At 49.4% G+C, this 27,198-nt stretch overlaps 1 protein-coding gene, 1 long non-coding RNA gene and 1 other non-coding gene across 10 annotated transcripts; 1 reads left to right on the forward strand and 2 right to left on the reverse strand.

The window, feature by feature from the left end:
• Positions 1-10,392, forward strand: LOC147372901 (uncharacterized). Its single transcript, XR_015164383.1, has 4 exons — positions 1-183; positions 6,436-6,734; positions 7,396-7,707; positions 9,281-10,392. It is a non-coding gene; the product is annotated as an uncharacterized LOC147372901 (long non-coding RNA).
• NCAPD2 (non-SMC condensin I complex subunit D2) lies at positions 2,213-27,198 on the reverse strand. Of its 8 annotated transcripts, XM_086402292.1 has the most exons (33): positions 26,962-27,198; positions 26,080-26,229; positions 20,433-20,702; positions 19,121-19,196; positions 18,782-18,840; positions 18,142-18,323; positions 17,614-17,756; positions 15,820-15,947; positions 15,625-15,748; positions 14,438-14,585; positions 13,268-13,465; positions 12,809-12,943; positions 12,627-12,714; positions 12,354-12,534; positions 11,777-11,901; positions 11,043-11,276; positions 10,572-10,746; positions 9,949-10,033; positions 8,216-8,349; positions 7,773-7,905; positions 7,596-7,680; positions 7,353-7,520; positions 6,587-6,756; positions 5,756-5,867; positions 5,559-5,682; positions 5,321-5,476; positions 4,816-4,993; positions 4,635-4,729; positions 4,068-4,148; positions 3,793-3,976; positions 3,019-3,145; positions 2,770-2,922; positions 2,213-2,555 (listed from the first exon to the last, which is right to left on the reverse strand). In XM_086402292.1, exons 6-33 carry the CDS (start codon positions 18,229-18,231, stop codon positions 2,470-2,472), a joined length of 3,840 nt encoding a protein of 1,279 aa, XP_086258418.1. In that variant the 5' UTR covers positions 18,232-18,323; positions 18,782-18,840; positions 19,121-19,196; positions 20,433-20,702; positions 26,080-26,229; positions 26,962-27,198; the 3' UTR covers positions 2,213-2,469. The 8 variants fall into 8 exon arrangements, 7 of the variants coding, with proteins under 7 accessions (XP_086258418.1, XP_086258414.1, XP_086258419.1 ...); XR_015164350.1 differs by lacking the exon at positions 20,433-20,702 and having other exon boundaries at positions 5,321-5,429; XM_086402288.1 differs by lacking the exon at positions 20,433-20,702.
• LOC147372903 (small nucleolar RNA U85) lies at positions 18,399-18,720 on the reverse strand. Its single transcript, XR_015164991.1, has one exon. It is a non-coding gene; the product is annotated as a small nucleolar RNA U85 (small nucleolar RNA).

Consider the following 27,198-nt stretch of genomic DNA (forward strand, 5'->3'; position numbering starts at 1 on the left):
AGGACACCCGGGAGCCAGGGACGTTAAAGCTGCCGCAAGGATATAACAGGAGGACCTGGGGAGTCGGCTGGATGGGGTACTGGAGCCGGAGGCAGGAACAGCTTGCGGCTGCAGGTTCCCCCGCTTCCCCTGCTTTCAAAGGCTGAGAAGCCGGAAGGCTGAGGAACTTCTCGAGGCTCTTCGGTAATGACACCCGCATTGCAAAGGAAAAGCACGGGAGGGGCCTCCTGCCGGCTACTTCCCCGCTCCCCCACTTTCCCCCACCCCCCATAACTTGGCTTCGGGCCTCTCTGGGCCGGGGGGCGATTTGGGCACTAGGCTCTGGGGGCCTGGAGCGGAAGGAGGTTCCGGAGGACGCCTGAGGCGTGGAGGTTTCAGCATTGAAGGTCACAATGTCCTGCCGTGCAGGCAGCAGGAGACCTGAGAAACCCGGCCCTCGGTGCACCAGCTGCTCTCCCCCAGGCTCGGCCGGGGGGCCCGGGGGCGATAGCATCACTGCTAGGGGCTGGGCGGGTAGAGGCCAGAGGCCTCCCACACAGGCGCTCCTGGGAAACCTGAGGGCTGTGAGGCCTGGCCTGGGAGACAATGCCCCTTTCACCCTGTCCAGCTCGGTCCACCCCCGGGGCTGAGAGCTGGACGTGAGGGCGGAAGTCCCTCCCCATCCCGGGACGTGCAGGCCAGCCCTGGAGTGAGGGCCTCCCCTTCCCGTGGCTGCCTCCAGGAGATGTTGGGGGCAGGGTGAAGAGTCCAGAATAGGGGAAAAAAAATCAGGAGTCTTGGGCACTTGGTGGGACCAGGCCCCGGCTCCTCTCCACAGGTGATGTGGAGGAAGGAATCCATTCCAGTCAGAAGCCAGGGACCGTGCCGGGGCTGTGAACTGAGGATGTTGGAAGGGCTGGATCTGAGGACTCAAGGGTTGAGGGTTTGTAGTGGAGGGGAGGGGGGTGGGGTGGGGTAGAATGGACATTGCCCATCAGCAGGTGCTGGGGGACAGAACTGGGGCCTCTTTGCTGGCCCAGCGTAACATGAGACCAGCCCCCTTCTCCAGCTGAAAAGCCTGTGGCTAAGTTTAGCCCGGCTGGTGATAACCTTTGCTTAAAAGGCAGAGAGCATGCAGTCCTGCACCCCGACTCCAGCGGTTCCTTCCCTTTCTGGGACTGTCCTCCTCCAATGTTTGCTGTGGCGGGCGGCCATCTGCATGGTCCACGCCCCGGACTTTGCAAGAGCAGGGCCAGTAGGCACTTAATGGCAAGGGAAGGAGCCACACTGAGGAGCCTGCTGGGAAGTGGATGGGGCTTCCTCCCCAGCGCCAAGGACACAGTACTTTGCCTGAAGAGGGCCTTAGCAGGACCCCCTACCCCCGCCCTCCCACACTGCCGGAAGCATGTTCCCCTTTGCTGCACGCCTGTCATTTCTCATTATTGTCCTTTGCTGAAAAGAGGGAGTTCAGTGCCCAGGGACCATGGACTGACGCAGTCTGCTGTTGTCATGACAGCAGAGACACCAGTGTAGTCATGACAGCAGCCACACTGCCTGCGGTTCAGGTGACTCAGCAGAGAGGACCTGGGGAGCAGAAGGGGGTGGACAGGGCCTGCGTCTAGGGGCTGACTTCCTGTAGACCCTGTAACATTGTGAGGAACCCCTGGGGGACCGTCTCCAGAGACACTGTCTAGAGCTGGAGGGGACTCATGACCTGGTCTCCCATCAGCCTGGCCAGCTCAGTCAGCTGTCTTTAGAGGGGCACAAGTGGGGGTAGGGGCAGGACAAAGCGAGCCGTTGGTCAGAGGAGGGTTTCTCAACCCCAGCTTCACTGGCTGACGCATCCTTTTTTTGTGGTGGGAACCGTCCTGTGCGTTGTCAGATATTTAGCAACATCCCTGGCCTCTCTCCACCCACTGGCTGCTGGTAGCACCCCTCTCTGCTAGGTTGTGACAAAGAAATAGTCTCTAGAGGTTGCCAAATGTCTCCCAGAGGGTAAAACTGCCCCTAGATTGAGAAGTGCAGCTCTGGAGTCTAGGCGCTGCCTAATTCTACACAGCCGAGCGTCCTGCCACGTGCAGGGGGGAGGCTGGAGAGAGATTAGGCACTGAGGGGCTGGACACACATCAGACCCCTGGGCTCAGCGTCTCCCTCCAGATCAATAACCCTCTGCTGCTGCCTGCCTCCGGGCTAGCGAGAAAGACAAGACAAAGACAAGCTTAGGAAAAACCTCTAAAACTATATAAAAATATTTATTCATTAGAAAACAAGAAAACTGACAAACACATATATATATATATACATTCCAAGGAAAGCAGCTCAACTCGGTTCAGTTGGGCTGGTTTAAGAGCAAAGCCTTATGTTATAATGACCATTTATGCATTAAAAAACCAAGGAGACAGGCAAACAAGCATTTTACAAAAGGAATGAATTCAGGGTCACTCTTTATAAGACACGTGCACAGCAGGGTTGGGATAGGCAAGGCTGCCCCTAGGACCTGTGCCTGTGAGCAGATGCCCGGCGGATGGGGGTGGTTTTCTTGGGTGTCTCATCTTCTGTCATCTCTGCTGACAGTTCTGTACAAAGAATTGGGGGAATAAGAAAAAGCTGAGTCACAAAGATGGTGAAAAATAGGTCTCAGAGAACAAATGGGACCGTCCTGGACCACACTGCACAGGAAGATGACCTGGGGGTGGGGCCTACACAGTAGGACCCTGTCAAAAGTCAGCCTGGCCCCCGCCCCGCCCCACCCCACCCCTGCCGGGCTGGGTCTGGAAGGGAGCATGGCACCTTCATCGCTGGATTCATCACTCGAGAAGACAATCCTGAGTTTCTTTCTTGAAGCTCGCTGCTGGGTGTTTGGATGCTGGCGGGTGGTACGGCGGGGCTTCGGTGTGACAAAGTCGTCTGAGGCTGTAGAAGCCACATGCCTGTGCCGAGTGGCTACCAGAAGCAGAGGTGTGGGTCCAGAAGGAAAAAGGAACCTCTATCTGAGAGGAGGGCCCCGCCCAGAATCTCCCAAAGGGCGGCCCCACGTACCAGCTGGCTGTTTTCTGGCTGACGGGGCTCTCTGGTTACTGCCTTGGCCAACCTCAAGTTCCTCTACTGTGTCCAAACCTCTGGTGTGACAGGTCCGAAGCTTCTGCTCAAATTCATCTATTACAGCCTGGAGGGAAAAACAGATTAGAAACAGGCCTGGAAATCGTTATTTCTATGACCAAAAAGAAACAAGTCCATGAATAGAGACGGAGGAATCTTAAATGTGGATCACTAAAGGGAAGAACCCAAATGAGAAGAGCACACGCTCTGTGGTTCCAACTACATGACACCCTGCGAAAGGCGAAGCTGCCGTGACAGTAGAACGATCAGTGGTGGCAGGACTAGGGGGGTGAGCAGGGGAGCAGAGGACGCTCAGGGCGGGGCGTCGACTGTGAAGTACACACAGTGGTGGGCACAGTCACGATACATTCATCAGCACACACATCACCAGGAGTGAACCCTCCTGCAAATCACGCTCTCTGGGCAACGGGGATGTGTCAAGGCAGGTTCACAGATGTCCCGCGCAGCCTGTGGCAGGGGATGTGGGTAACTGGGGATACATGAGAATTACTATAATTTTGCTTTGAACCTGAAATGGCCCTTAAGAAAGTCTCCTGAAGAAAAGAAAAAAAGAAAGAATAGAATTGGAGACAGAAAGATCTGGTCTCAGGTCACCCGGTTACTTGGTTGCAATCAGCTGGGGATTAAGTCAGAAACCTGGAGCCTCAGAACACCCGTGTGAGCTGCAGCCTGAAAGCAGCAGGCACCGCGCACCTTGCCCTCGGGCTTGGCCCCACGCCGCAACTTGCCCAAGATGGACAAAAAGGCGCTGAAGATGGACTCGTCTGACAATTTATCGCCAAAGCAGTCGAAATTGTCGAGCATCTTTCGGAGACCCCGCTCTGTGAGGGGCAGCTGAGACACGCAGTACGCCAGGTCCCGGTACTGCCGCTCAGTCCTGCAAGCAGGGAAGGTGTGGTGAGGCTCAGCGGGACCCCCGAGGGAAGGGTCTCCTCTAGCCCCGAGAACCCTCCAGGAAGGCAGCATACTGGGCCGTGCGAAAGCGCTGACACAGCTTCTCCACCAGGCTCTCGGTCTGCTTGTCCTTCGTGATGTAGGAGAGCAACTGCCTGCGGACGGGAAACGGATGGACCACCTTGGGGGCGGCCCCGAGCCCACCACTGACACCCACGCAGGCCCTCCCCGGCACTCGCCTTCTGTCGCCCTCCTGCCTCAGGGGCAGACCCTTCTCTGCCCTGGCCTGTCCCTCCTGCCCGCTCCCTCACCTCAGGGAAGGATCCACCCCACCCTCCTGAGGAATTTACAGTGTGACTGGAAACTTAGAACAAAAGCAGCTGCCATCCAATGAGTCCTGTTTACATGCTTATCATGTAAGCATGTGTTAGGACTTTTATCTTACTGAATCTTCTCAAGAACTAAGGAACAAGTATTTGGGGGCCTCGTTTTACACAGGAGGAATACTACAGAGGCGGGTTGATGCTGAAGTCCACACGGCTCAGAGCATCAGACTGGACATCACACATCACGAACAGGTCTGTGTGATTCCCGAGCCTGCTCTACAAAGGAACAAATGCCCCAAGGCCCAGGGACTCTACTTCATGATGGTGTGGAAAGGCTCTTCCTCCACGCCTCCCTCGGGGGCTGACAGGCGGCTGATGATATCTGGAAGGAGGTTATAGATGGCGTTCGCCTGTAAAAGAGCGAGCCAGGTCACAGAGACCAGCACATGACTGCCCCGTCCCTCAGCAGCAAGTCCTAAGCCACCCCACTTCTCACCTTGTTGGAGAGCTCGTTGAAGAAGTTCTTGGCCAGGGCAGCGATCTGAGGGGCAGGGTCGATGAGTAGCACGGCCATCTCGCTCACCTGCCCCTTCACCTTCACCATGTCCTTCAGGATCAGGTGGGTCATCACCAAGGCGGCTGTTTTCCGCACATGCTGAGAGGAGTCCCGGAGGCTAGGGATGAAATCTCACGGCATTAGGACAGGGACCGTGGGCGCACCCGATGGTGGCAGGGAGGCCCTCAGTAGGGAGCCGCGGCCTCTTCTGACAGTACCGGTCGAGGATGTCTAGAGTTGAGTTTGGGGAAAGAGGCCAAGCCTGGTGCCAAGGCTTTAGACGAGAGGCATCAATCCCTTTGGGTCACACCCAGCCAGGGCGTGCCCAGATGTGGGAGGGAGCCCTAAAGACCGGGGGGACACAGTTCTGGGGATTCCCACACCGACTTCCCCACGGCCTCCAGGGCTGGCAGGGACCGAGACGGCGCTGGGAGGGGTCTCTCACCGAGCATATAGATGGGGTGTCCAGGGGTCCACCAGGTTGGGAAAGCGGATGGCCAGATCCCCAGTAGCAATCATGAGGTTAGAGCGAACGATGGGGAATGAGGACTTTTCTAACATGGTGAACAGAAGACGAAGCTGGGAGTCACAGAAAGTTGCACTAGAGGCAAAGAGAGGATCGTCAGGGAAACCGCACAAGCCCCCACCCTCCTCGGGAAGGCAGTGTCCACCCTGGGGCCCACCTGATCATGCAGAACTTGCCCAGCGCGAGTGAAGCAGCTGTGGAGAGCTCTGGGTTGCTATAGAGACCAGGGTTGTTGCAGACTTTAAGCAGAAGTGGAACAAAGGCAGCCAGTGTCTGTTTGCCTGGTTAAAGAACAAGTCAAGGTGTGGGACGGGCTACCTGGCTGGGGAAGGCTCACCCAGCAGCCCTTCTCACCTTCCAGCAGCTCCAGCTCACAGATGCCGCGGATGAGTTCTGCCTCAGTATCATCAGCTGTGGCCCCACCCAGCCCCATCTCCTCCTCCAAGGTGGACTCAGACTTTGAATTCTGATGGGAAAGCAGCCAGGGATCATGGGTGAGCAAACAGTTTTGATTCCAGCCTACCCTTCATTTCACATGAATGGATCTGGGGAAGGGCAAATTCTGCAAAGCTCTTCACAGGCTTGTCACGTGTATCTGAAGAGCAAAGCCTCATGAATTAAATAGGAAAAGTACTAAATCCCCTCCATTTGTGTCTAAAGTGGCCAAAGCATCCCACATCTCTTCCGATTCATCCTCATAGCAGCATATAACTTCCTGAACAAAATAAATCGATGGAACCTGCCAGACAACGGCTCAAGGTCACAGAGAAGGTCAGACTTTACCCCACTGCTGCAGGGCTGTATCTCATTTGTCTGCCAGACATCACTGCCTCTAGTGGAGAGAACACAAGGTCCCATCAGGGGCCAGGCCCAGTCTCCAAGGCTGCCAGCAAGGCGGTGGGAGTGTGCAGGGTCTAGCAAACACTGCCTCGGGCACAGCCTGGATTTTATGCTGAGGCCCCTACCTCGATGTTCTGGATTTACCTAAAACACCTCGTGGGTGATCCATTTATGTTCTCACTAATCGTTTCCAGGTTATCAGGAGCAAGGAGGCAGAGCCCCCATGAGCTCAATGAATAGGAGAGAAGCAGAGCTCCCCAGAAGGAACGTAAAGGACCTGAGGGCCAGAAGCGAGTCTGGGCAAGACTTGGGGCAGGAACTCCAAAGCGCAGGCGCGCCACTCACCTTCTCCTTGGGCTCCTTCCTCTTGTGTTCCTGTTCTTCCCGCAGGACTCGGCGCCGACAGAGCTCTCCGCTCACAGCCTGCTCCAGGTGCACCAGCTGCTGCAGAGCCACGTCCCCGGCCAGGGACAGCAGGTTCATCAACAGGAAGGTGGGGAGCACGGGCGTCTCCTCTGCAGGACGGGGGCAGGAAAGCAGGGAGAGAAAGGCCATCAAGTCTCACAGGCCCCTGCACTGTTTTCTCTGATGGTCCCCTGGCTCACGTGCTCTATACCCAAGCAAGGAGCAGGAGGGCTTCCCTGGTAAAGAATGGTAAACAATCCACCTGCCAATGCAGCAGACGCGGGTTTCCATCCCTGGCCCGGGAAGATCCCACATGCCTTGGAGCAACTGGGCCCAGGTACCGCAGTTACTGAGCCTGTGCTCTAGAGCCTGGCAGCCACAGCCACTGAAGCCCTTGTGCCCTAGAGCCCACGCTCCACACTAAGAGACGCCACTACCAGGAGAAGCCCATGCACCACAACTACAGCGTCATCCCCACTCACTGCAACTAGAGAAATGCCTGCGCAGTTAAGACTGGGCACAGCCAAAAAGAAATACAATTATTTAAAAAAAGAAGCAAGACATGAGGGTGGAGGGCATGGTAGCAGTGACTGTGCAGCCTGAGTGACAGAAAGGGACAGGGAGGGCTGAGGGGGTCAGAGTGGTTGCAGGAGGTGGTGGTGTCAGGGGCTGCTGCCATGGGCCCACCACCCCCCTGCCCACTTACTCGGGGCCTCCTGGTGGTCACTCTTCTCCTCCAACTTCTCCAGGGCCTGCTTCGCACAGTCTTGCAATATCCGGGCGCAGATCACCTCGGGGCCCTCAGCCAGCTGGTAGATGAGGGCCACAGCCGCCTCCTTGAACGGGACCCAGAGCGGGTCTGGGTGGACGCTGCCTGCACAGGAAGAGGGGGAAGCTGCCACCACAGACAGAGGAGCCCTTCTGCCCCAGGCTCTGTGCGGCAGCTCACCTTTCGTGACCATCTCACGCAGTCGCTCAAACAGGCGGTGCTCCTGGGGCAGCCGGAACGGAGGGTGACGTTCGCCCATAGAAGGCTGTTAAGGGCAGGGAAGACAACGCGGGTGAGTGTCGAGGGTGGACAAGGGGCACCCACTCTCCCTAGGCTGGACGTCACCACCCCACGTGCCTTCCTCCTGTCCAAGATGTTGGCGATGGCGTGGCACACCTGCTGGGCCAACCTGTAGTCCGGTGGGAGCTTCTCATCCAGCCCTATATTCACCAGGGTGTCCAAGTTGCTTCCCACAATCTCTGGCTTTCCTCTAGGAGAAGAAGCCGTAGAGTTAAAGCCACTCAGACACCTCTGTGTGGGGAACACCACCAAGGAGCGTAGGAGCCAGGTCCCAACCCAGGGCTTCGTGAGCCCTGGGGCACTACGTGTGGGGCCGGCCCTCAGCATCCCTCGCGCGCCGCTGACCACTCTGCTGAGCGGGTTGGAACTGCCTCCATTTAGGCAGCGACGCACACGCAGAGCGCAGCCGGCCCGAGTGCTCTCACTGGAGCAGTAGTAACGGTCCTCAGGGAACCTTTCTCTTCTCTCTCACCCCTCGGCCTGTCTGATCTGAGCCTCACCGTGCCATCATCCCAAGCAGCATGACGGAGGAGCAGCGCTCCAGAGGGGAGCAGGGCACCTTCTCGGTTGCCCGCTCCCACAGCACCTGGGTCACTGCTGGGCTCAATTCATCCTTCTGCACAAACTCACAGATCTGGAGAGAAAAGAAAAAGGGCTCAGGCCCCAGAGTAACAAATCCCCTGACACCTGGTCTACCTCCTCTGAAGAGAACACTGAGAACCCGAAGTGGAGAGGAAGCTCCTTAGGCAGCTTAAGATGTAAAGCTGGGGTCTGGGAGATACCTCCACCTCTGCTACTTTCCAATCTCCTGCCTGCAAACGTTTCTTTAGATGACGTGCTGAAACTGACCTTGCAGGGTGTGCACATCTATAGTCTGGACAACACTTTGTGGAGATTTCTAGTAGGTTTTCTCACTGCTAACATCAACTCAATGTGTCCCAAATGGATACCATCATCTTTGCCTTTTCATTTTGCCAGTGACAACACCACGAATAGTCTCATATGCTTCAAACCTCTGTCACCTGATTTTTAATGCATCGGTCGCTCATTCCACCTTTTCTCCCTTTTAAAATTTGTCTTCCATGAAGTGCCACTCTATAGCTGTTCCTCCCACCCCGGAAGTCCAGATCCCTGTCACTGCACACCGGCAGCAGCCTCCAGGAACATTCCCTGCTTTGGCTCCCACCAGCCTGTGTGCTGTGCTCTCCCAGACGTCTGCTTCATCAGGCCACAGCATTGCTCACCAAGTACTGATGGAAACAGCTCTCTGTGGCCTGCTGTATGGGCTCCTGGCCAGTTGCTGCCCTGCGCCATCTCAGGCCAGGCGCCTCTGGCAGGCTTTTCTTTTCCGCAGTGAGGAGAAAATGAGGCTGGTGGTGCTGCTCCTCCCAGTGGAGGCTCGTGGTCAGCACCGTCTCTCCCTGGAGCCCTACCACCCAAACCCTTCAAAGTAGCTCTGTCACACTGAAATGCTGGGGCCCCTGGCCGCTAAGGTTCAAGTCCTAGATCCCACAGATCTTCCCAGTTCAGCTCCAACCCGTTTCCAGCTTCACTATCTTTTCCAGGTAACAATCTTGGGCCAGAACGCAACGGTCTTCCTTGTACAACACAGGCAGTGCTCTTGCTCAGGTCTGTCTGAAATGTTTCCCCTCCTCTCTTGAATTCTCTAAATCTGATGCATCAAGATCCAAATCAAGTCCTGCCACCTTCAGGAAGCTCTGCCCTCGACTCGGAAGCTCTGCCCTCAACTCGGAAGCTCTGCCCTCAACTCTTCGACCTGACACTGCTCTCTTCTCTACTCGTCAACATAACGTACCAGGCAGGAGTATGGTTTCCGGAACTCTGAAGCCTGAGATTGAATCTTAAACTTTGTCGCTAACTGGCTGAAGTTAGCCAAGTTCTTTAAGCTCTCTCTACCTCAAGTTTCTTATTGGAAAATGTAGATAATAATACTGCCTCCTAGAGCCATTGTGAGGATGAAACATGTTAATACGAGCAAAGTGATTAAATTAGTGCCTGGCATAATGTGTTATATTACTGTCGCTACAATAACTGTTACCTATACCACTTAACTATCTGCTGCATTGCTCTAAAATGTTTTATGTTTTTTGGCTGCCAACTAGAGTTGAAAGCAGATAATCTTATATTTCTTTGAGGGGCTAAGTAAGTTGCTGAGCACACCATAATCTTACTAATATTTGCTGAGTGAGTAAGTGGAAGTGAGCATACTTACGATTTCCTCAAGACACTGAATGGTCCCAACTGAGGCGTCCACCAGCAGCAGAGAGAGATTGTGAATCAAAGTCTGGGCCTTGGCTCTATGGGAACAGCAGAGATCAGGGGTCATTAAAAGACGGAGAAGCTAAACCTGGCAAATAGGTTATTAGGCAATCCCGCCAGTGTCAAACAATACACAACTATTCCAGATACACAAAGAGAACAAACTAGTAGTTGCCAGTGGGGAGAGGGGTGGGGAGCGGCAATATACGGGGTAGGGGACTAACAGGACAAACTATCCTGTGTAAAAGAAGCTACAAGGATGCACTGTGCAACATGGGGAATATTTTATAACTAAAAACAATATAACCTTTAAGGATTATGAATCACTACAATCTACACTTGTAACTTACATAATGTTGTATTATATTTCAATAAAAAGAAACAAAAATAAACCAAATAACTGCTTAGGTTGGGTTTCACTGGGAGTTCCCTCCCCCAGTCCATCACAGACCTACTGCCTCTGGGTCTACAAGTCCCCTAGGAGGAGCCCACTCCCCTGCCTCCCCTCAGGAGACTAGACACCTCCTGGGAGAGGCTGACTTCAGGAAGTTAGCAAAGGCAATGCAGCCCGTGTACCTGGCGGAGTCCCCCTTGGGTTTGAGATAAAGTTGGCGGTAGGCATTAAGCACAGCATCCCGGACACCAGGCTCCTTCGACCAGATGAGAGGCAGCATGCGGCGTACCCCAAACAGGGCCTGAGGTACCCCAAATTGGAACACCATCACAAAGAATTCAATCACCTCCTGCACCACTGAGAGGACAGACACAAACGTCACCTATCAGCGCAGCGAAACGCCCCAACACTTAAAGACAGAACCTCTCTTAATGTAGCAACATGTGAGGGGACACCCTCCCTGTTTTTCCTGAGGACCCCACCTCTCTCCAGTGCCCTGTCAAATGCTATATGCACACTCCACAGGACTACAGCAGCCAAATGGAAGTAGAGAATCTGGGCCCTTCAAAGGAGGACGGACATCAATCAAGTACGGACGGGATGGGTCCTTCCAACCACAAGCCCTGGCCTCTGTGGTGGGGATGCCGGCACACCTGTCGTCGTGTGTTCATACATCATCTTGCTGATGATGCCAATGGCCTTGGTGATCTGCAGGGAGAAGCTGTGGGCATCCTGCAGGTATTGCACCAGCAACTCCTGCTTCACCAGCTCATCACTGCATTCCTCAGGCTCTGACCCACTGGGCTTGTCCTTACAGCCAGTCTCTCCTGGGCCCAAGTTCCCTGCAGCCGCCTGGGGATTCTCCTCCTGGGTGGGAGCTGCTGGGCCTAGAGTTAGAGAATTACAGGATAGTTTTTGTTCAAGGGTATATGGGGAAACCCAACAGTTCTAAACATCCATGAGTATGTGTTTCTACCATAGGAAAGTTTTGTTTTGCCATGCTATGTGGCTTGCAGGATCTCAGTTCCCTAACCAGGGATCAAACCCATGCCCCCTGCAATGGAAATGTGGAGTCCTGACCACTGGATTTCCAGGGAACTCCCAACAGGAAAGTATAAATTTAGAATTTAGTCTAAAATATCTTGGTTCATTTCTCAGAAAAGATTTCTTGAGTCATCTATGGCTTGAAATACCCTTCTACTCCCTGTGACTATGGATCTCAGGCCTGTGGGTTGCTTCCGTTCCCAAGCAGACACATTGCAGACCCCGCTCTGGCCTCTTTCAGTGCCAGGCTGTGAGTCAGGTCAGTGTCTGACATAAAGTCAATGGGCCATAAATACTAGCTGAAGTGTCTTGTTTGCTGACTGAAGAAGGAAAAGGAATTTACCTTTGAAGATGGTTCCTAAGAGACTGAGGAACCTGGTCTCCTCTGACTCTTCGGGGTCCACATGACAGAAGGGTTCAGACTCCTGGAAGCGGCCCATGGCTTCCTGAGTGAGGATGACGGCCTGCCTGACAGAACACGGCCTGTCACCAATCCTGCCCCCTTGAGAGCGTCACCGCAGCCTGTGTCAGGCGGCCTAGCTCACAAATCCACCCAGAACCCAGGCCTTCCGGTGGGGAGCTCTGTCACTTGTGTGAAAGGGGCGGGGAATGAAGCTAGGTTTGGCTGTGTGACTAAACATTGTCTCTAGAAGGAGGCGCTTTACCACTACTGTTGCTGCTCCATGGGAAGGGAACTACGTGGCTAGAAAGCAGGCTTGGAAGAGATTTCTCATTTTTCAAAAGCGTATCATTAAAGAATGTATACATGTGTATAACAGTTACTCTGCTGTACAGCAGAAATTAGTGCAACATTGCCAATCAACTGTATTTCAATTAAAAACATATATATATATAGAGTTTCCCAAAGGTGAACTCTAAACCTAATGGGTCACGAGAGAATACTGCATTCTTTCTCATACTTGTAACTAGCTTTGGCTAGCAACTGACGGATGCGTCCTTCCACCTCTTCGGGGGTCTCTGTCTCGGCAACGCCCTCAGACATCCCCTCTCCTTCCTGGGGAAGCATCAGCAGCTGCTGCAGGGTAGCTTTCAACTCTGGCAGCATGGCCTCCCACTCCTCAGCGGGGTCTAGCTCTGCGGCTGAAGGAGAAGGTTTCAGACTCTTGCCTTGAGCTCCCCACTGTGGGGAAAAGGGTGTCAAGGTTGAAAGCTCCCCCAGAGCCCCTACTCACAAGGCGCTGTGGCTCGCCTCTGGGCCCTCATCTCTTGTAATTTCTGGGTCTCCTTCTGCAGTGGTCCAGCAAGGTCAGTGTCACTAAGCTACCAAGAAACAATGAGTATCAGGATCATTGACTCGTGGAATTTCACCTGTTTCCATTTAATCCCTCTTCTGGGTGGGCCAAGGGCTACGTACCTTGCAGGAAAAGGGATTATTGGCAAGAAAGCTGGCGAGCAGTTGGATGGCGCTTTTACAGACCAGCACCGACTTGTCTGCCAGACGCCCCACAGCTAAGGCCACCACTGCCTGGAAACGCGTCAGGGGCAGAGCCTGTGGGGAGGCAGGAGGAGAGGATCAGATCCCAGCCCACACTGGCCATAATGTCAAGATGATGGTGAAGTGCACTCTACACGTGCGAGCCACTCAGCTGAGGAAACTTTTCTACGGGATGTGAAGAGTTTTGGAATACTGTGTGTATTAAGACAGTGTAGTTCTTGAATGGAGCCAGAATCCTTGTCCCTGATAGAGGAGGACCTTTACTATTGGCAGTGAAATCCTGAATTCTAGACTCTTCTTTGACACAGCTACTTTTCTTTTTTCTCCGGCCTGCACAGAGGGGTTCTGTGGGTCTCTATCACGTCAATGGCCACTCACCTTCTGCTGGACGATTCGGGTGAAGAGCTGCAAAACTCGGCTGCGCACAAAGGAGTTGACGTCGTGGCAATGGGCCTGCAAAGTGTCTAGGAACTGGTCCCGGGTGTCCCGGGATGCCGCCTCCAGCTGATCCCCACTCAGGACCTGCAGCACCATCTCTGCCATGGCCGCCAGCACAGCATTGCGCATCATGTAATTCTGAGGGAGAGCGAGGCTGGTGGGGGCTCTGCACCCCACCCTGACTGTCCTTGCCCTAAACTCTTATGGTGCTCAGCATCGGGACCTCAGTTCCCTGGCCAGGGATAGAACCCGCATCCCCCTGCATTGGAAGCTTGGCATTCACCCTGAGGTCACTGGAAAAAGCTGAATGCCAAAAGGGCCTTGACTGCTCAGAAGAGAATGTAGGGACAAAACAAGTAAGAGCCCAGAGCAGTACCCCTTCCCCTCCCCTCCATGCAAGGAGGTAGCCATGGTGGCAGCTGAATGTGAAATCATATCCACCCACCAATACATGTTTCAGAAGCATTAATTACCACCTTGCTTCTGAGGCCTCAAAGCCTTTGATCCTTACTAATAACACTGCCTTCCCTCACAATCCCCTTCCCACAATTCACTGACAGAGAAACAGCAATCAGCCCTAGGCCTGACCGTGTGCACTGCAGAATCTGATGGGAGAACAGTTTAGGGTTTTTGCCACGCCGAGAGCCAGAGAATGGGATCTTGCAATCTAAAGTCATGGTATCAATACATTAGGTGAATGAGTAGATTATCGTGGTTCTTAACATTCACTGAGGAGAGCTAATATCAGGTTTGGGAAGGAGCCAGGTTAACACTGAGGACAAGAGAACTGAGAGAGGTGATATGGGAGCATCTGAGAGCCGGGTGGCAGAAAGGGGCTTCATCCTGCAGAATGGATGGACCCAGAACCACAGCTGAGTCTCTCACTGACTTAAGCTGTGGAACTGTCATCTCTCTACCAGGTTGAGATGAAACCAGTGTGAGACTGACATGGCCCTTTAATTCAATAAACTTCATCTGCTTCTCTACAGGAAGGAATTGCCACAGTGATAAGCCAAGACAATTTGACTTCATGTGAAAGTTACTACCTTCATGTTAAGAAACAGCCTTTCAAAAATGGACTCACAACCCACTGACCAAGCAACCACCTACCTCTCCATCCAGATGGTCTAGCAGAATGCACATGCTGGACATCAGGATGGCTGGGATGCGCTCTGCTAGTTCCGTCAGGAAGGCCGCAAAACCCTTTGCCCCCGTAGGGTCCCGACTCAGCTCCTGGGGACACTTCTGTCCAATCTCTCTACACAGGGGAATAAACACAGCCAGAGCAGCGTAACCTAATCACTTAGGTCCCGGCAAGAATTAAGTTGACATCTAACATCTGCAGGGGGCTTCCCTGGTGGGTCAGATGGTAAAGAATTGAAAGGGTAACAGAGGAAGGCCAGAGGTGCCCAAGCGGCAGGAGGAAATAAGCTGCAAGTGGCAGCCTTTTTGCCCTTCTCTACAACAAAATTGAAGGGGCTTCTAATAGCACCTGGTTCTGCCTTGAGCTAACCAATTTTTCTTATGGAAATATTTTTTTAAGCTATGTTAGTGAAATGATGTATTTGCTTTGGAATCTGCCTTTCTTCAAAATAGTTTCACCTAAGACTAACCTTTTTTTTCTCTTCTCAAACCTTGGGGTGACAATGGCTCAACAAACCAGTATTCATGTTAATTGTTTTACGGCCAGGGATGACACACTTTGTGCCGCCCTATCTCAAAAATGCATATTGTGGGAGAGGGGCCTAGTGAAACTCCCTCAGCCTTGAGGAATCTCTCTTATCTGATTAGCAGCTTGCTAACAGACACAAAATGCCTTGCTAAAAACCAGCAACAGGGCACTCTTTCTGTCCTCTTCTGATGTCTGTGTCAGAAGCTTTCTCTCTCTCTATTATACTTTAATAGAACTTCGCTACACAAAAAGCTCTAAGTAGTCAAGCCTCATCTCTGAGCCCGGATAGAAATCCTCTCCTCCAGAGGTCACGAATTCTGGTGTAACACATAGCTTGCAGCAGCAAGCTTTCAGAATCTGCCTGCCAATGCAGGAGTTCAATTCCTGGGCTGGGAAGAACCCCTGGAGGAGGAAATAGCAACCCACTCCAGTATTCTTGACAGGGAAATCCTATGGACAGATGAGCCTGGCTGGCTATAGTCCATAGGGTCATAAGGAGTTGGACATGACTTAGCAACTAACAACAACATCTGAAGGAATGTAGTGTTACACAGAGAATTTGTCTCCAATATTCCTCTTCTACCTGAGGAAAATGAGAATTAGAAACGTAGAGAAGGCAGGTCACCTTACGATCTCTCCTACAATGCTCTTCATTCCGTAATCAGTTGCCCAAAGACTCACAGCCGCCACCAGGATGGATGCCAGGTGCTCAAAGTGCTGCAGCATCTGGATGATCTTCACAGTGGCACCTGCGGAGTCCTGCACATGAGCCACGACCCTGGGCCTCGGGAGGGGTGGGGAAAAGGAAGGGCCGACTCACTCAGCATGTGGTTATAACGTGTCAAAGCTACACCCAGCAGGTGCGTTATGGCTTCTCGGGTAGGGCGGTTCTTCTGGTGACTAATGGTGGGGTTCTCCAGGAGGCGGTAGCAGCAGCCAGTAACCAAGCTGAGAAAAGAAGATTGAGATGATGACATCAGTGGTCTGGACTCAATTATACTGCCCTTGCCTCATTCGTTCTATCTCTGCTGCTGCAGTCAGGGTCCTATACTCTATCACCTTCTGCATCTAGTTGCTTTGCTGACCGCCATGTAGGTACTCCCTCCTTCCCACAAGTTATGATGTCTGCACAGAAGCTGAATATATGATAAAAGTCAGACAAAATCACTGATGACTTCTCAATGTTGAATGGCCAACTCAGTCCTCATCTTGGCTGAACTTTCAGCTGCATCTGACACAACTGGTCACTCCCTTTCCCTTGAAACATGCCTCATCTGGCAGCAGGAGCCCAGGCTCCGCTCTGTTTCTTAGCTGGTTCCTCCTCAAATCACTCTCCTGATGCTGGAGCACCCCGAGGTAGTCCTCAGATTTCTGCTCTCTTCTAGCTATGCTTACTGATTTACTGATCTCATTCAGTCTCATGGCTACAAAAACCATTTATATAAACACGTTACATTCCCAAATGTGTGCTCGAGCTCAGATCTCTCTCCCTTACTACTTCACTTTGTACATTTCACACCCAAAAGTGACATTACTTGGATGTCTTAACAGGCACCTCCAACTTTCTACACCCAAAGCAGAACTTCTGCTTTCCCCTTAAACACACTCCCACAGGCTTTGTTATCTCAGTTACTGGCAGCTCCATTTTCTCAAATGCTCAACCCAGAACCCAAGGTGAGTCATCCTCGACCACACCCTTCCTCCAACCTCTAATGCATCTGCCAGCTCATCCTGTAGACTCTCCTTAAGGAACAAATACAGACTGCACCCACGGCTCCCCATCTCCACTCCCTCTTGGGTCTAAGCTACGGCCATCTCCTGCCCAAGTCACCGCCACAGCCTCCTAGCTGGTCTCCCGCTTTCCTCCTTTCCTGCCAGTCTGTTTTGACACAACAGCCAGAGTGACCTTGTTAGGGCAGCCAGACCACCTCACTGCCCTGCTTGGAACCCCGAGGGGACCCACCTCATGCTGATGGTGAAGTCACTGTGATGGCCTAGGGGCCCTGCAGTTGGCTCCCCCTGCCCCGACCTCACAACTCAGCCCTCACCTTGTCTCAGCTGTCGCTCTGGCCTCAGTGCTGTTACCTGGACCTGCTCAGCACACTCCCTCCTTGGTACCTATTTCCTGCCCTTGCTCTGCCTCCCGTTCTCCTCGTGGCTCTCATTACCTCCTTGAAGGCTTTGCTCAAATGTCACCACCTCAAAAAGTCTTGCTAGAGTCACTGATACAAATTACAGCCCTTTCCCATTACACTTCCCACCCCTTCTGTTTTTCTCCACAGTAATAAACCTGAAAGCATACTATATATTTTGCTTATTTATAAAAAACTGTCTTCTGCTCTAAAATACAAACTCTTAAGAGAGCAGAAATGCTGGTTTTCAATATCTTTAATGATACCAGCCACGTACCTAGGAGATTCTCTGTAAATGCTGTTACGTGACTGAATAAGCTGTTTCTAACCTTTGTTGTCTACTTCTGAACAATTCAACGTAACTGGCACACGTCTATGTATTAGACAGAACTGCAGCATGAAATGAAGCGTTTCAAAAGCATCTCTAACACCAGAGCCCTCATTCCTCACGGCCAGCATCCCCTGGCGCAGTCACCACCCACCTGACAAACTCCTCTTCGATTATCGAGTGGTTCCACAAGTGACGGATGTCCAACTGGAGCAGCTGTGTTAAAAGCTGAAGAATTGGTTGCCTCTCTTCCTCCCAGTCAAAGCCATGGGTTGCCTTGGCCCGGGATTTCCTACCCTAAAAAAGGATATATTGAGCCTGGTGGGCTGCCGTCTGTGGGGTCGCACAGAATCGGACACGACTGAAGTGACTTAGCAGTAGCAGCAGCAGGAAAAAATGAGGAAGAAAAGAGGATCACAATCTGTTAGTCTGAGTGCCCAAGCTATCCAGTGTCAAGACAAGGTAGAAGGTAAGACAGAAGGATTACAAGTTTCAAAATATGAAAGAGCTGCTTCTCAGCAAAAGTTACCCTGTGATACTTCTGAGTACCTTCTCATAAACTTTAAACAAGGACCAAGGGCAGAAAGGGAAAGGATTCTCAGAATCACTGACTTCCATCTTTCCCACCAACTCCCCCATCTCCCCAGACCCCTTATTAAGTGAGCCAGGAACACCAAATTACCTTCCCGCCTAGCTCCACGTCCATGAGACCCGTCTGGCTGCTCGTGGTCTCAAAGGACTCCAAGAGGCGTATCAGAGCATAGCAGTTCATCTTGAGGGCATTCAGGTGGGCGCTTCTGTCTGACACACTCAAAGCTGCATCATCCAAGATGGCAGGGAGTTCCTGGGAGTGGCGGGACACCACTGCAAAGGGCAGGATCTGGGGTCAGTTTCACTCACGCTCCTCACACCACCCAACTTCAAAGCCCCAGCACTTGCAGCCATCAGATTACCAAAGATCTGTGTTTCATCTCTCAGTGGCCACAGCACAGGCTAAGTCCTCTGGACACCTGACCCTGATGTCCCGAGCATGCCCTATCCCTACTCTCTTACTCGTTACCCCATGTTCTCTCTGGCAACGGGAAGAACAGCCTCCATTGAAGAGAGGCAGCCCACAAGTAGGAAGAATATTGTCGGTCTGCCCTTACAGTGAACACACATTGCTCTGTATCGCCCACCAAGATTACAGACCTAGTAGGTCAGAGGTCCCGGGCTTAGCCAAACCAACTGATTCACCACAGCCTTGATATCATCACATGGCTGATAAAATGCAGCAAACAGCAACATACACCTTCCATCCCCTACCCCCTTCCCATAAACACCTTTTATGAGGAATTCCAGTGTGTCTTCCTTGAGGCCAGGGTCTATACTTCGAAAGTGACTATGAGGGAAAGAAAGTGCCGGGGGTGAGCCAGGAACCTGCAGAGCCCATTCTAACAGATCAGATCAAACCCAAGGAGTCTAATGCTTATAAAAACATGTGCAATCACTCGTCTGAATAAATACGGTGGCGAGCTAGGGTAAATGCTCATGAGAAGAAATATCAGCACCCAGAACCAAGTATCAGTGAACTGTAATATGGAATTTCCGGACTAACATGCAAAGTTAGGGCAAGCAGCCACCAATTCTTTTTAAAGTACCAGAGGAGCTACGTTACTTACTGCAGGATGCTGTAGATGGTATCAAAATGCTTCAGCACGGCCAAAGGCCCCTGAGCTCGAAAGGCAGTCTGAAAAGCTGTAAAGGTGAAAGAAACTGATCAGTACAGAAGAAGAGGCATTTCTGGTTAATTCTGTTCAAGACAGAAAAAAATGGAATTAACTGATTTTCTTGGTAGAATCACTAAAGGACACAGTTCATTTCAATGTAATCTATTAAAGTAACACCTGACATTTTGTCCTGTTTTATCAAAACAATTGAGTTTTATTACTCCATCTCTGAGCGAGATGAAGCAAATAGTACTGTGTCTATTTTGTGGCAAAAGAAATTAAATGTCAGAGTAGTTTTGTGACTTGTCCAACTTACTAATGAATACAAACCCAGAATCTTTTTAAGAGTCTGAAATGATAAAAGTAGTAAAAACAGTAGAGTTCCTGTATTCTTCACCCAGACAATGGTAACATCTTGTATTACTATAAGGATCTATTCTAAACCAGAAAATGAACAGTAACTGCACGCTAATGACTAACCTGTAGAGCTTGAGTTTTGCCAGCTGTTCTAATCCTATCCTTTTCCCAGGCCAGGAGTCAACCTAGGACACCACATTGCATTTAGCCATCACACCTCCTTACTTTCCTCTGATCTTTGTCTTTGACACTTGAAGTGTTGTTTGCCAGTTATTCTATAGAATGTTCCTCACTCTGGGTTTGTCTGCTAGTTTCTCATGATTAGGTTGAGATCATGTGCTTTTGGCTAGATCACTGAGAAAGGAAGGCTGCGTCCTTCAACCATTATACCCAGAAGGACATGATGCCTTATTACTGGCAATGTTAACTGATCAGTCGGTAGGGTTCACCAGGTGTCTCCACTGCAAAGTTACTATTTTCCCCTTTGCAACTAGTAAGTATCTTGTGGAGGGAGATACTTTGCAACTAGGCAGACATACTGTTTCTCACTACATTCTGCCCCTAATTTAAGCAACAAGGGATGACTCTTACCTGACACAAAGATTACTTTTATTAAATGGTGGTTTGCCTATCTCTATCATTCCTTTTATATAGTCACTAATGGGAATGCCACTGTAAGTATGAGCTTTTCTTTCCCTTCGATACATAATTTATGTATTCAGTTATGTATGTCAGAATGGGCTCATGAATGTTTTGTTTATTGTTTTAATCCATTCCTATTACTTTTTCTTTTGTTGTTCAGACAGTCCCGTACTTGACCACTAGGAGCTCCTTCCACCCAGACTGCAAAATGCAGGACATACATGTGTGTAGGTATAAATGGACATACTCCTGTATCTATTTTTACCTCTGCTGCTGCTAAGTCGCTTCAGTCGTGTCCAACTCTGTGCGACCCCAAAGACGGCAGCCCACCAGGCTCCCCCATCCCTGGGATTCTCCAAGCAAGAACACTGGAGTGGGTTGCCATTTCCTTCTCCAATGCATGAAAGTGAAAAGTGAAAGTGAAGTTGCTCAGTCGTGTCCGACTCTTAGCGACCCCCATGGACTGTAGCCCACCAGGCTCCTCCATCCGTGGGGTTTTCCAGGCAAGAGGACTGGAGTGGGGTGCCATTTTTACCTGTAGTGTATATTAAAAACATAAGTTCATTTATGTACTTGCTTAATCCTAGTATACACATGTAACAGTTTCAGAACTGCTAACCCACACCCCTTTAAAAAAAATTTACTAACTACCTGACGCTAATTGTGTAAAGCTCTTTCATATACAGCTCACAGTCAAAATGCTGGCTTTCCTAGTTACTTAGTTCTCTAGTCCTTTAGTGTGTTCAAACATTTGCAATACACTTAGGTTCATTTGCCTCCATAGACCTGCTTTGATTTACCATGGGCCTACATTTGGAATAATCTGCTATAAATTGAAAACATTGTTAAGTCAAAAATCTAATACTACCTAACCTACTGAATACTACAGCTTAGCCTAGTCTACCTTAAACATGCTCAGAACACTTATAACAGCCTACAGTTGGGGGCAAAAACCACCTAGTACAAAGCCTGTTTTACAATAAAGTGGTGAATATTTCTTGTAATTTATTGAATGCTATACTTCCTCAATGGAGAAGGCGATGGCACCCTACTCCAGTACTCTTGCCTGGAAAATCCCATGGACGGAGGAGCCTGGTGGGCTGCAGTCCATGGGGTCGCTAAGAGTTGTAGACGACTGAGCGACTTTGCTTTCACTTTCATGCATTGGGGAAGGAAATGGCAGCCCACTCCAGTGTTCTTGCCTGGAGGATCCCAGGGACGGGGGAGCCTGGTAGGCTGCCATCCATGGGGTCGGACAGAGTCGGACACGACTGAAGCGACTTAGCAGCAGCAGCAGCAGCATACTTCCTCAAAGTGAAAAGCAGAATGGCTATCTGGGTAGAGGACGGCTTCAAGTGTACAGGCTGTCTACCCTTGTGATTATGTGGCTGTCCGGGAACTGCAACTGCTGCTGCTGCCCCGTGTAATGAGAGTGCTGCTGTTGCTGTTTAATTACTCAATCGTGTCCGACTCTTTTGCAACCCCATGGACTGTAGCGCGCAAGGTTCCTGTTCATGGGATTTCCCAGGCAAGAAAACTGGAATGGGTTGCCATTTCCTTCTCCAGGGAGTCTTCCCCACCCAAGGATCGAACCTGAGTCTCCTGCACTGGCAGAAGGATTCTTCACTGCTCAGCCACCGGGGAAACCCGGTAGCCTTGCTACCCCTGTATGGAGTCAGTTTTTGAAACAAGTTGTAGATCCAGCTCTTTCTGTGGGTGGGGAGGGAAAGAATTCTGTCAAAATCTTTTCTGTGGCACCAAGTTGGTCTGCCTGGAAAGTAAAGCTTGAACCTGTACTCCATTATCACTGCTGGCTCGCTGACCTGATTCATCACATTACAGTGTTATGTTGTCCAACTATGACCTGGTCCTTTGCAACGTTTAACAAACTATTTTATTTCCCCAACTCCTACTGACTCCGTACACTATACTCACAGCACAGCCTCCCCTTTATACGTTCTCTGACCCTTTGCCTCTCTTCCTTCAGTAGATGACCGTTTTCTACTTTACCCAAAGAACGAGACCCAAAGTAATCCTGCCTCTCAGTCAACAAATCATTCCTCCAACACCTTCCCACTTTGTTTCAGTCTCAAGTGAAAAGATTTTCTGTTCCAGCGCTAAGCTGTTCTCACTGCCTTGCCAAAGTCTTATCTCCTTTCTCTCACCTCTGATTTCATCCTTTCCAGGGAACACTCTCTGACAACATGCTCAGGCCCCCACTTCTTTAAAACAAACAATACAAAAACAATCAATGCCTTTCATTTGAGTTTGCTCTCATGTCCCATTAAAATCTGTCTAATCTTTCTCAATTCCCTGAAACCTAGTTTCTGAGATTGATGAATCTAACAGCTATTCTTTCAAAGATTACCTGTTAACCTACTTTTTATTACATTCAATGATTCTCTCCATTCACACCTCCCACTGATCTAGTCTAGTCACACTGCTTACATTTATATTCAGCTTGAACATTTACTAGACTAAGTTACTTAGCTTACCAAGTCTCAGTTTCTTCTTTTGTAAATTGGGAATAATAACAGATCGTATCTCATAGGGCTTTTCAGAATTTTTTGGTAAAGATTAAGTGAGATAATCCATGTGAAGCAGTCAGGGTAATACTTGGCACACAATCTAACTCAGTACTTGTAAGCCATCTCCCATTCTTACAAACCTCCTTCTGTAATCTTGAAAATACAGTAAAGTGAAAATGAGAAAGAAACAAACACTGCTAACATCTGGCTAATTTTTTCAGTTTATCTTCTATGCATACTATTTCAACTGTCAAGGTCATATCACATATTCATTTCTCTGTTCTGCTTTTTTAAAATTATAAACGTGGCTTGAAAAAACATACAACCATGCCAACTATTCTCATCTCAGGACTTCAAGTAGGCCCTTAGTAAGCCTTTTACACGTTCCCAGGCCTATCTGCTTTCTTCTAGGCATTATTTCACACCTTTTCTCCACCCATAACAAAATAGAATCAGACAGAAGAGAGCCTCCAGCTTCGCCAAACTCTGTATTTATCAGCAGGCACTATCTGCATCTTGGTCCACATGCTCTCCTTTCTCTTGCACTGCCGTGGATAAACCGTCCTTGCTCTAATAAAACCATCTCCTCCCGCCCACCCCCATCACATACTCTCTGACCCCCTAAAGGATACTTCTCCAACAATCCTTCTTCCCTCTCCCTCCTGCATCATCAACTCTCCCCTCTCGGATTATTCCCATTCGGCAGGCACGCATGTGTGCTCAGTCACTCCAGTCATGTTCGACTCTTTGCAACCCCATGAACTGTACCCTGTTGGGCTTCTCTGTCCATGCGATTTCCCAGGCAAGAATATTGGAGTGGGTTGTCATTTCCTCCTCCAGGGGATCTTCCTTGGCCCAGGGATGGAAGCCAAGTCTCTTATACCTCCTGTGTAGGCAGGTTGGTTCTTTACCACTAGCACCACATAGGAGGCCCCACATTCAGCATAAACACATGTAATGTTGCTCATCTTGAAAAAAAAAAATACTAAATCCTCCCTTGACTCTGTTTGCCCCTCTAGCTACACCCTATTTCTCTGCTACTCCTTAAAGCAAAAAAAAAAAAAAAAAAAAAAAACAACCCACAAACAGAAAGGCTTATCTAAACCTACCATCTCTAATTACCTCTCTCATCCCACTTTCTCACAAATGTATTCCAATCAGGCTTTTGAGCCTACCATTCTGAAATAGTGTTCATCAAGGTTACCAGCAAGTGCCACGTTGCTAAGTCCAGGATTAAATGTGCAGCTGATTTCTCCTTTCCCTTTTCAAACGTCTCTTAATTTAGCTTCCATTTAGCATCTTTGCTCACTTTCTGCCTCAGTGACTGGCCCTTAATTTCTTTTATTGGTTCCTTCTCATCTTTCCAGCCTTCAAATGTTGGACTGTCTTAGGTCTTATGTCTGAAAATGCTTTTCTTCTTCAACTGAATCTCATGGCTTTAAACACCCTCTATATGTTAAATGTTAAATCCCAAATATGTATCATTAGTTGGCACCTCTCCCCTCAACTCCATAATCATATAACCAACAGTCTAAACCTTCTCCTTTCCTACACTGCCCCACCTCAGTAGATGACAACTCCATTCTTCTAGGTGCTCAAGTCAAACAGCCTTATAATCATCCTTGATTCTTCTTTTTCTAACCCTGTAAATCTAATCCAGTCCATCAACAATCCTGTTGACTCTACTTTCAAAATTTACTCAGAATCTAACCTTTTATGATCACCTCTGCTGCCATCACCCCAAGCAAGCTCCCTGGTATTATTTCATTAGCCTTTGAATTAGCCCCTGCTTCTTCCCTTGCCCCTTACAGTCTCTGCTCAACATAGTAGACACTCTTTGTGACGCTATGGACTGCAGTCCACCAGGCTCCTTTGTCCATGGAATTCTCCAGGCAAGAATATTGGAGTGGGTAGCCATTCTTTTCTCCAGGGCAATCTTCTTGACCTAGGGATTGAACCTGGGTCTCTTGCATTGCAGGCAGATTCCTAATGTCTGAGCCACCAAATGTCCATCTGAGGATCTTCTTAAGAAATGGATTTTCTGATTCAGCAGTTTGGGGATGGGTTTTTTTCCTGCATTTCTAATAAGCTCGTAAATCATGATAAGCTCCTAACTAATGATACTAATGCTCCTGAAGACCACATTTTGAGGTTCAAGACTCTAGAATGATCTGTATTACTTTCCACCTGACCTCTTTTTTCCTAGCATATTCCCCTCCAACCACACTGTCATTTTTCCACCTCAGGACTGACTTTTCCTGTCTGCCCTTCCTTTGGAATCTGCATAGTTAATGCCCTCACTTGTAAGGTCTCTGCTTAAATGTCTCCTATCAGCAAGTCTTTTCTGATCATCCAACATAAAATGCCAATCTATAATGCACACTGTATTCTTTTTCTATATTTAAAAATTCTTCTCCTTGGCATTTACAATTTATTTATTACTTGTTGAAAGCTGTGAGAGAAACAATTTTGTCATCTTGTCTGTTTACTACTGTATCCCCAGTTGAAGAGAACACTTACTGGCAAACAGCATTATCACCAGTAAATGCTTGAATAAATTAAATGATCTGATCATGAGTTATTTAAAGAACTTATATTTAGGGTTCTAAATGCCAAAAGCAATGCAATTGTTATAAAAGATAGAAAAATCCCTTTCCCTACCTCTGCTCATCAGAACAAGGAGCCGTGATCTGGTAACAGTAACGGGGAGGCCAAGAAGAGACAAGCTGCAGTTATATCATCAAGCTGCTTGATAATGAATGAACCCTACTTGCTGTGGGCAATAACAGACTTAATCTCTACTCTCTGTAACTCTCCAAAGCAATCTAACTGATACAAGACACTTCCAAGCAGTACAGTGACATTATGCATGGAGTCTTGTTGATAATTGCAGGAATTGTCTGCGGTCATCTATAGGTTTCAGTGTGTAACTGAACGATACATATATTGTACAGTATTGCTACTGTGCACATATGCTTTTTTCCATCATTGGACATTCCTGGAAATGTGATCTAAACTCTAAAAAACTATTACCTGAAACAGGTCAGGTCAAGTCTCAGACATTTTAGAAGACATCTTCTCCTATAATTCTTAAAACCACCACGACTCTATTCTGGCATATGGTAAGAGGTAAACATCAAAAATTAAAATCTCCCCAAAGACTAATCATATACACCAGAACTGTTTATTGTGTACCTTAGAGAAAGTGGTTAATGAATATATTCTTCATTTAACACAACACTACACAGAAAACAGAAAGTAACAGAAAAGACATGTCCCTCACCCCCATGGAGCTTAGTGGTGTAGTGGAACAGACAGAAAATAGAATCAGATGCCGGCAGTTGTTCTGAAGGGCTAGTCACAGTGGCAGCTATGGAGTCTTACCTTTAAGGTACGATGGAAGATGTCTGATGGACAGTACCTCTTGCACGACATACTGATTCACCCCTCCACTTTTCAACAACTCCTCTGGGGATAAGGGCAGATGGAATTCCCATACCTGGGGAGACATCTTTCTCCCAATGGCTCACAGGGCTGGAAGCCAAACAGCAAATAAGTCAGGGTCTACATCTAAAGGCTGTCTTTTTAATCTGCTTCTTTTACTCTTCTCCTTGAATATACATGCTTTTTAGTTTTGCAACAAGCTAATAACATTATCTTAAAGGATGTGATTAACCCTGGACTAGAACTGAACTCTAATTGTGACTCTGACACTTGGTCACATCACTTAACCCCCTGGGCCTCATCTGTAAAACAGGATTACTGATCTCTGATTACAAAGTTGCTCTCAGGAAACAAGGAGTCAAGGAATATTAAAATATTTAAAGAACTGTAAAGTGGCATATCAATGCATTAAGTTAGCACTCTTATTTCTGTTTTTATGAGAAAACTTAAGTATATAGAGAGGTCTCATCTAAGACCAGAGTGACCCAGTGTGAGCTGATGGCTTTCCTGTCTCCAGAATGACATATCATTAATATTTACTGTTTACTCTGTGCCAGGTTCTATTAGGCTACGCGAACGTCATACCTGATCTAAGTCTCCAAAATGCCCATTTCATGGAGTCCATAGTAATTTGGCTCCATTTACAGATGAGGAAATTGAAACTAAGGCACGTTAAGCGATTTGCTCAAATTCCACTGCGGATCTGACTGTTTCCACCACGTTGTACTACAAGGACACATCTACTACAGCTTAATACCGCATTTCACTGCCGGATGCCAGATTTTCCCGGCCTCTCTTCCCCGCTCCCCCAGACCACCACACCTTACAAGAGAGCTTCACCCGCCGTTCCTCCAACTCGCGTCGTGGGGCTGGAATTAAAAACAAAAACAAAAAAAACCCACGGAGGGCACAATATGCACCAATATGCGAGGCAGCACTCCCGCGGGGAGAGAAACTGGGCAATACACGCCAGGCAGAGGAAAACACCCGTCACCGAGCCCCGCGCGGCGCGGGCAAAGCCACAAAAGTGGAGTTCAAATCTCAACGGCCGCAAGGGAC

The sequence above is a fragment of the Bos grunniens genome, chromosome 5, assembly GCF_055505025.1.
Source record: "Bos grunniens cultivar Pamir isolate PY7600 chromosome 5, Bosgru_T2T1.0, whole genome shotgun sequence".
Lineage (NCBI taxonomy): Eukaryota > Metazoa > Chordata > Mammalia > Artiodactyla > Bovidae > Bos > Bos grunniens.

Bases quoted from the DNA above. Each gene is read 5' to 3' on its own strand.
- NCAPD2 (XM_086402288.1), bottom strand. From the start codon at position 26,206: ATGTCTCCCCAGGTATGGGAATTCCATCTGCCCTTATCCCCAGAGGAG. The intron at 5,868-6,586 runs GTGAGTGGCGCG...CTTTCCCATCAG, and splicing joins GGAAGGAGCCCAAGGAGAAG to AATTCAAAGTCTGAGTCCAC. The intron at 2,923-3,018 runs GTACGTGGGGCC...TGCTTCTGGTAG, and splicing joins AGCCAGAAAACAGCCAGCTG to CCACTCGGCACAGGCATGTG.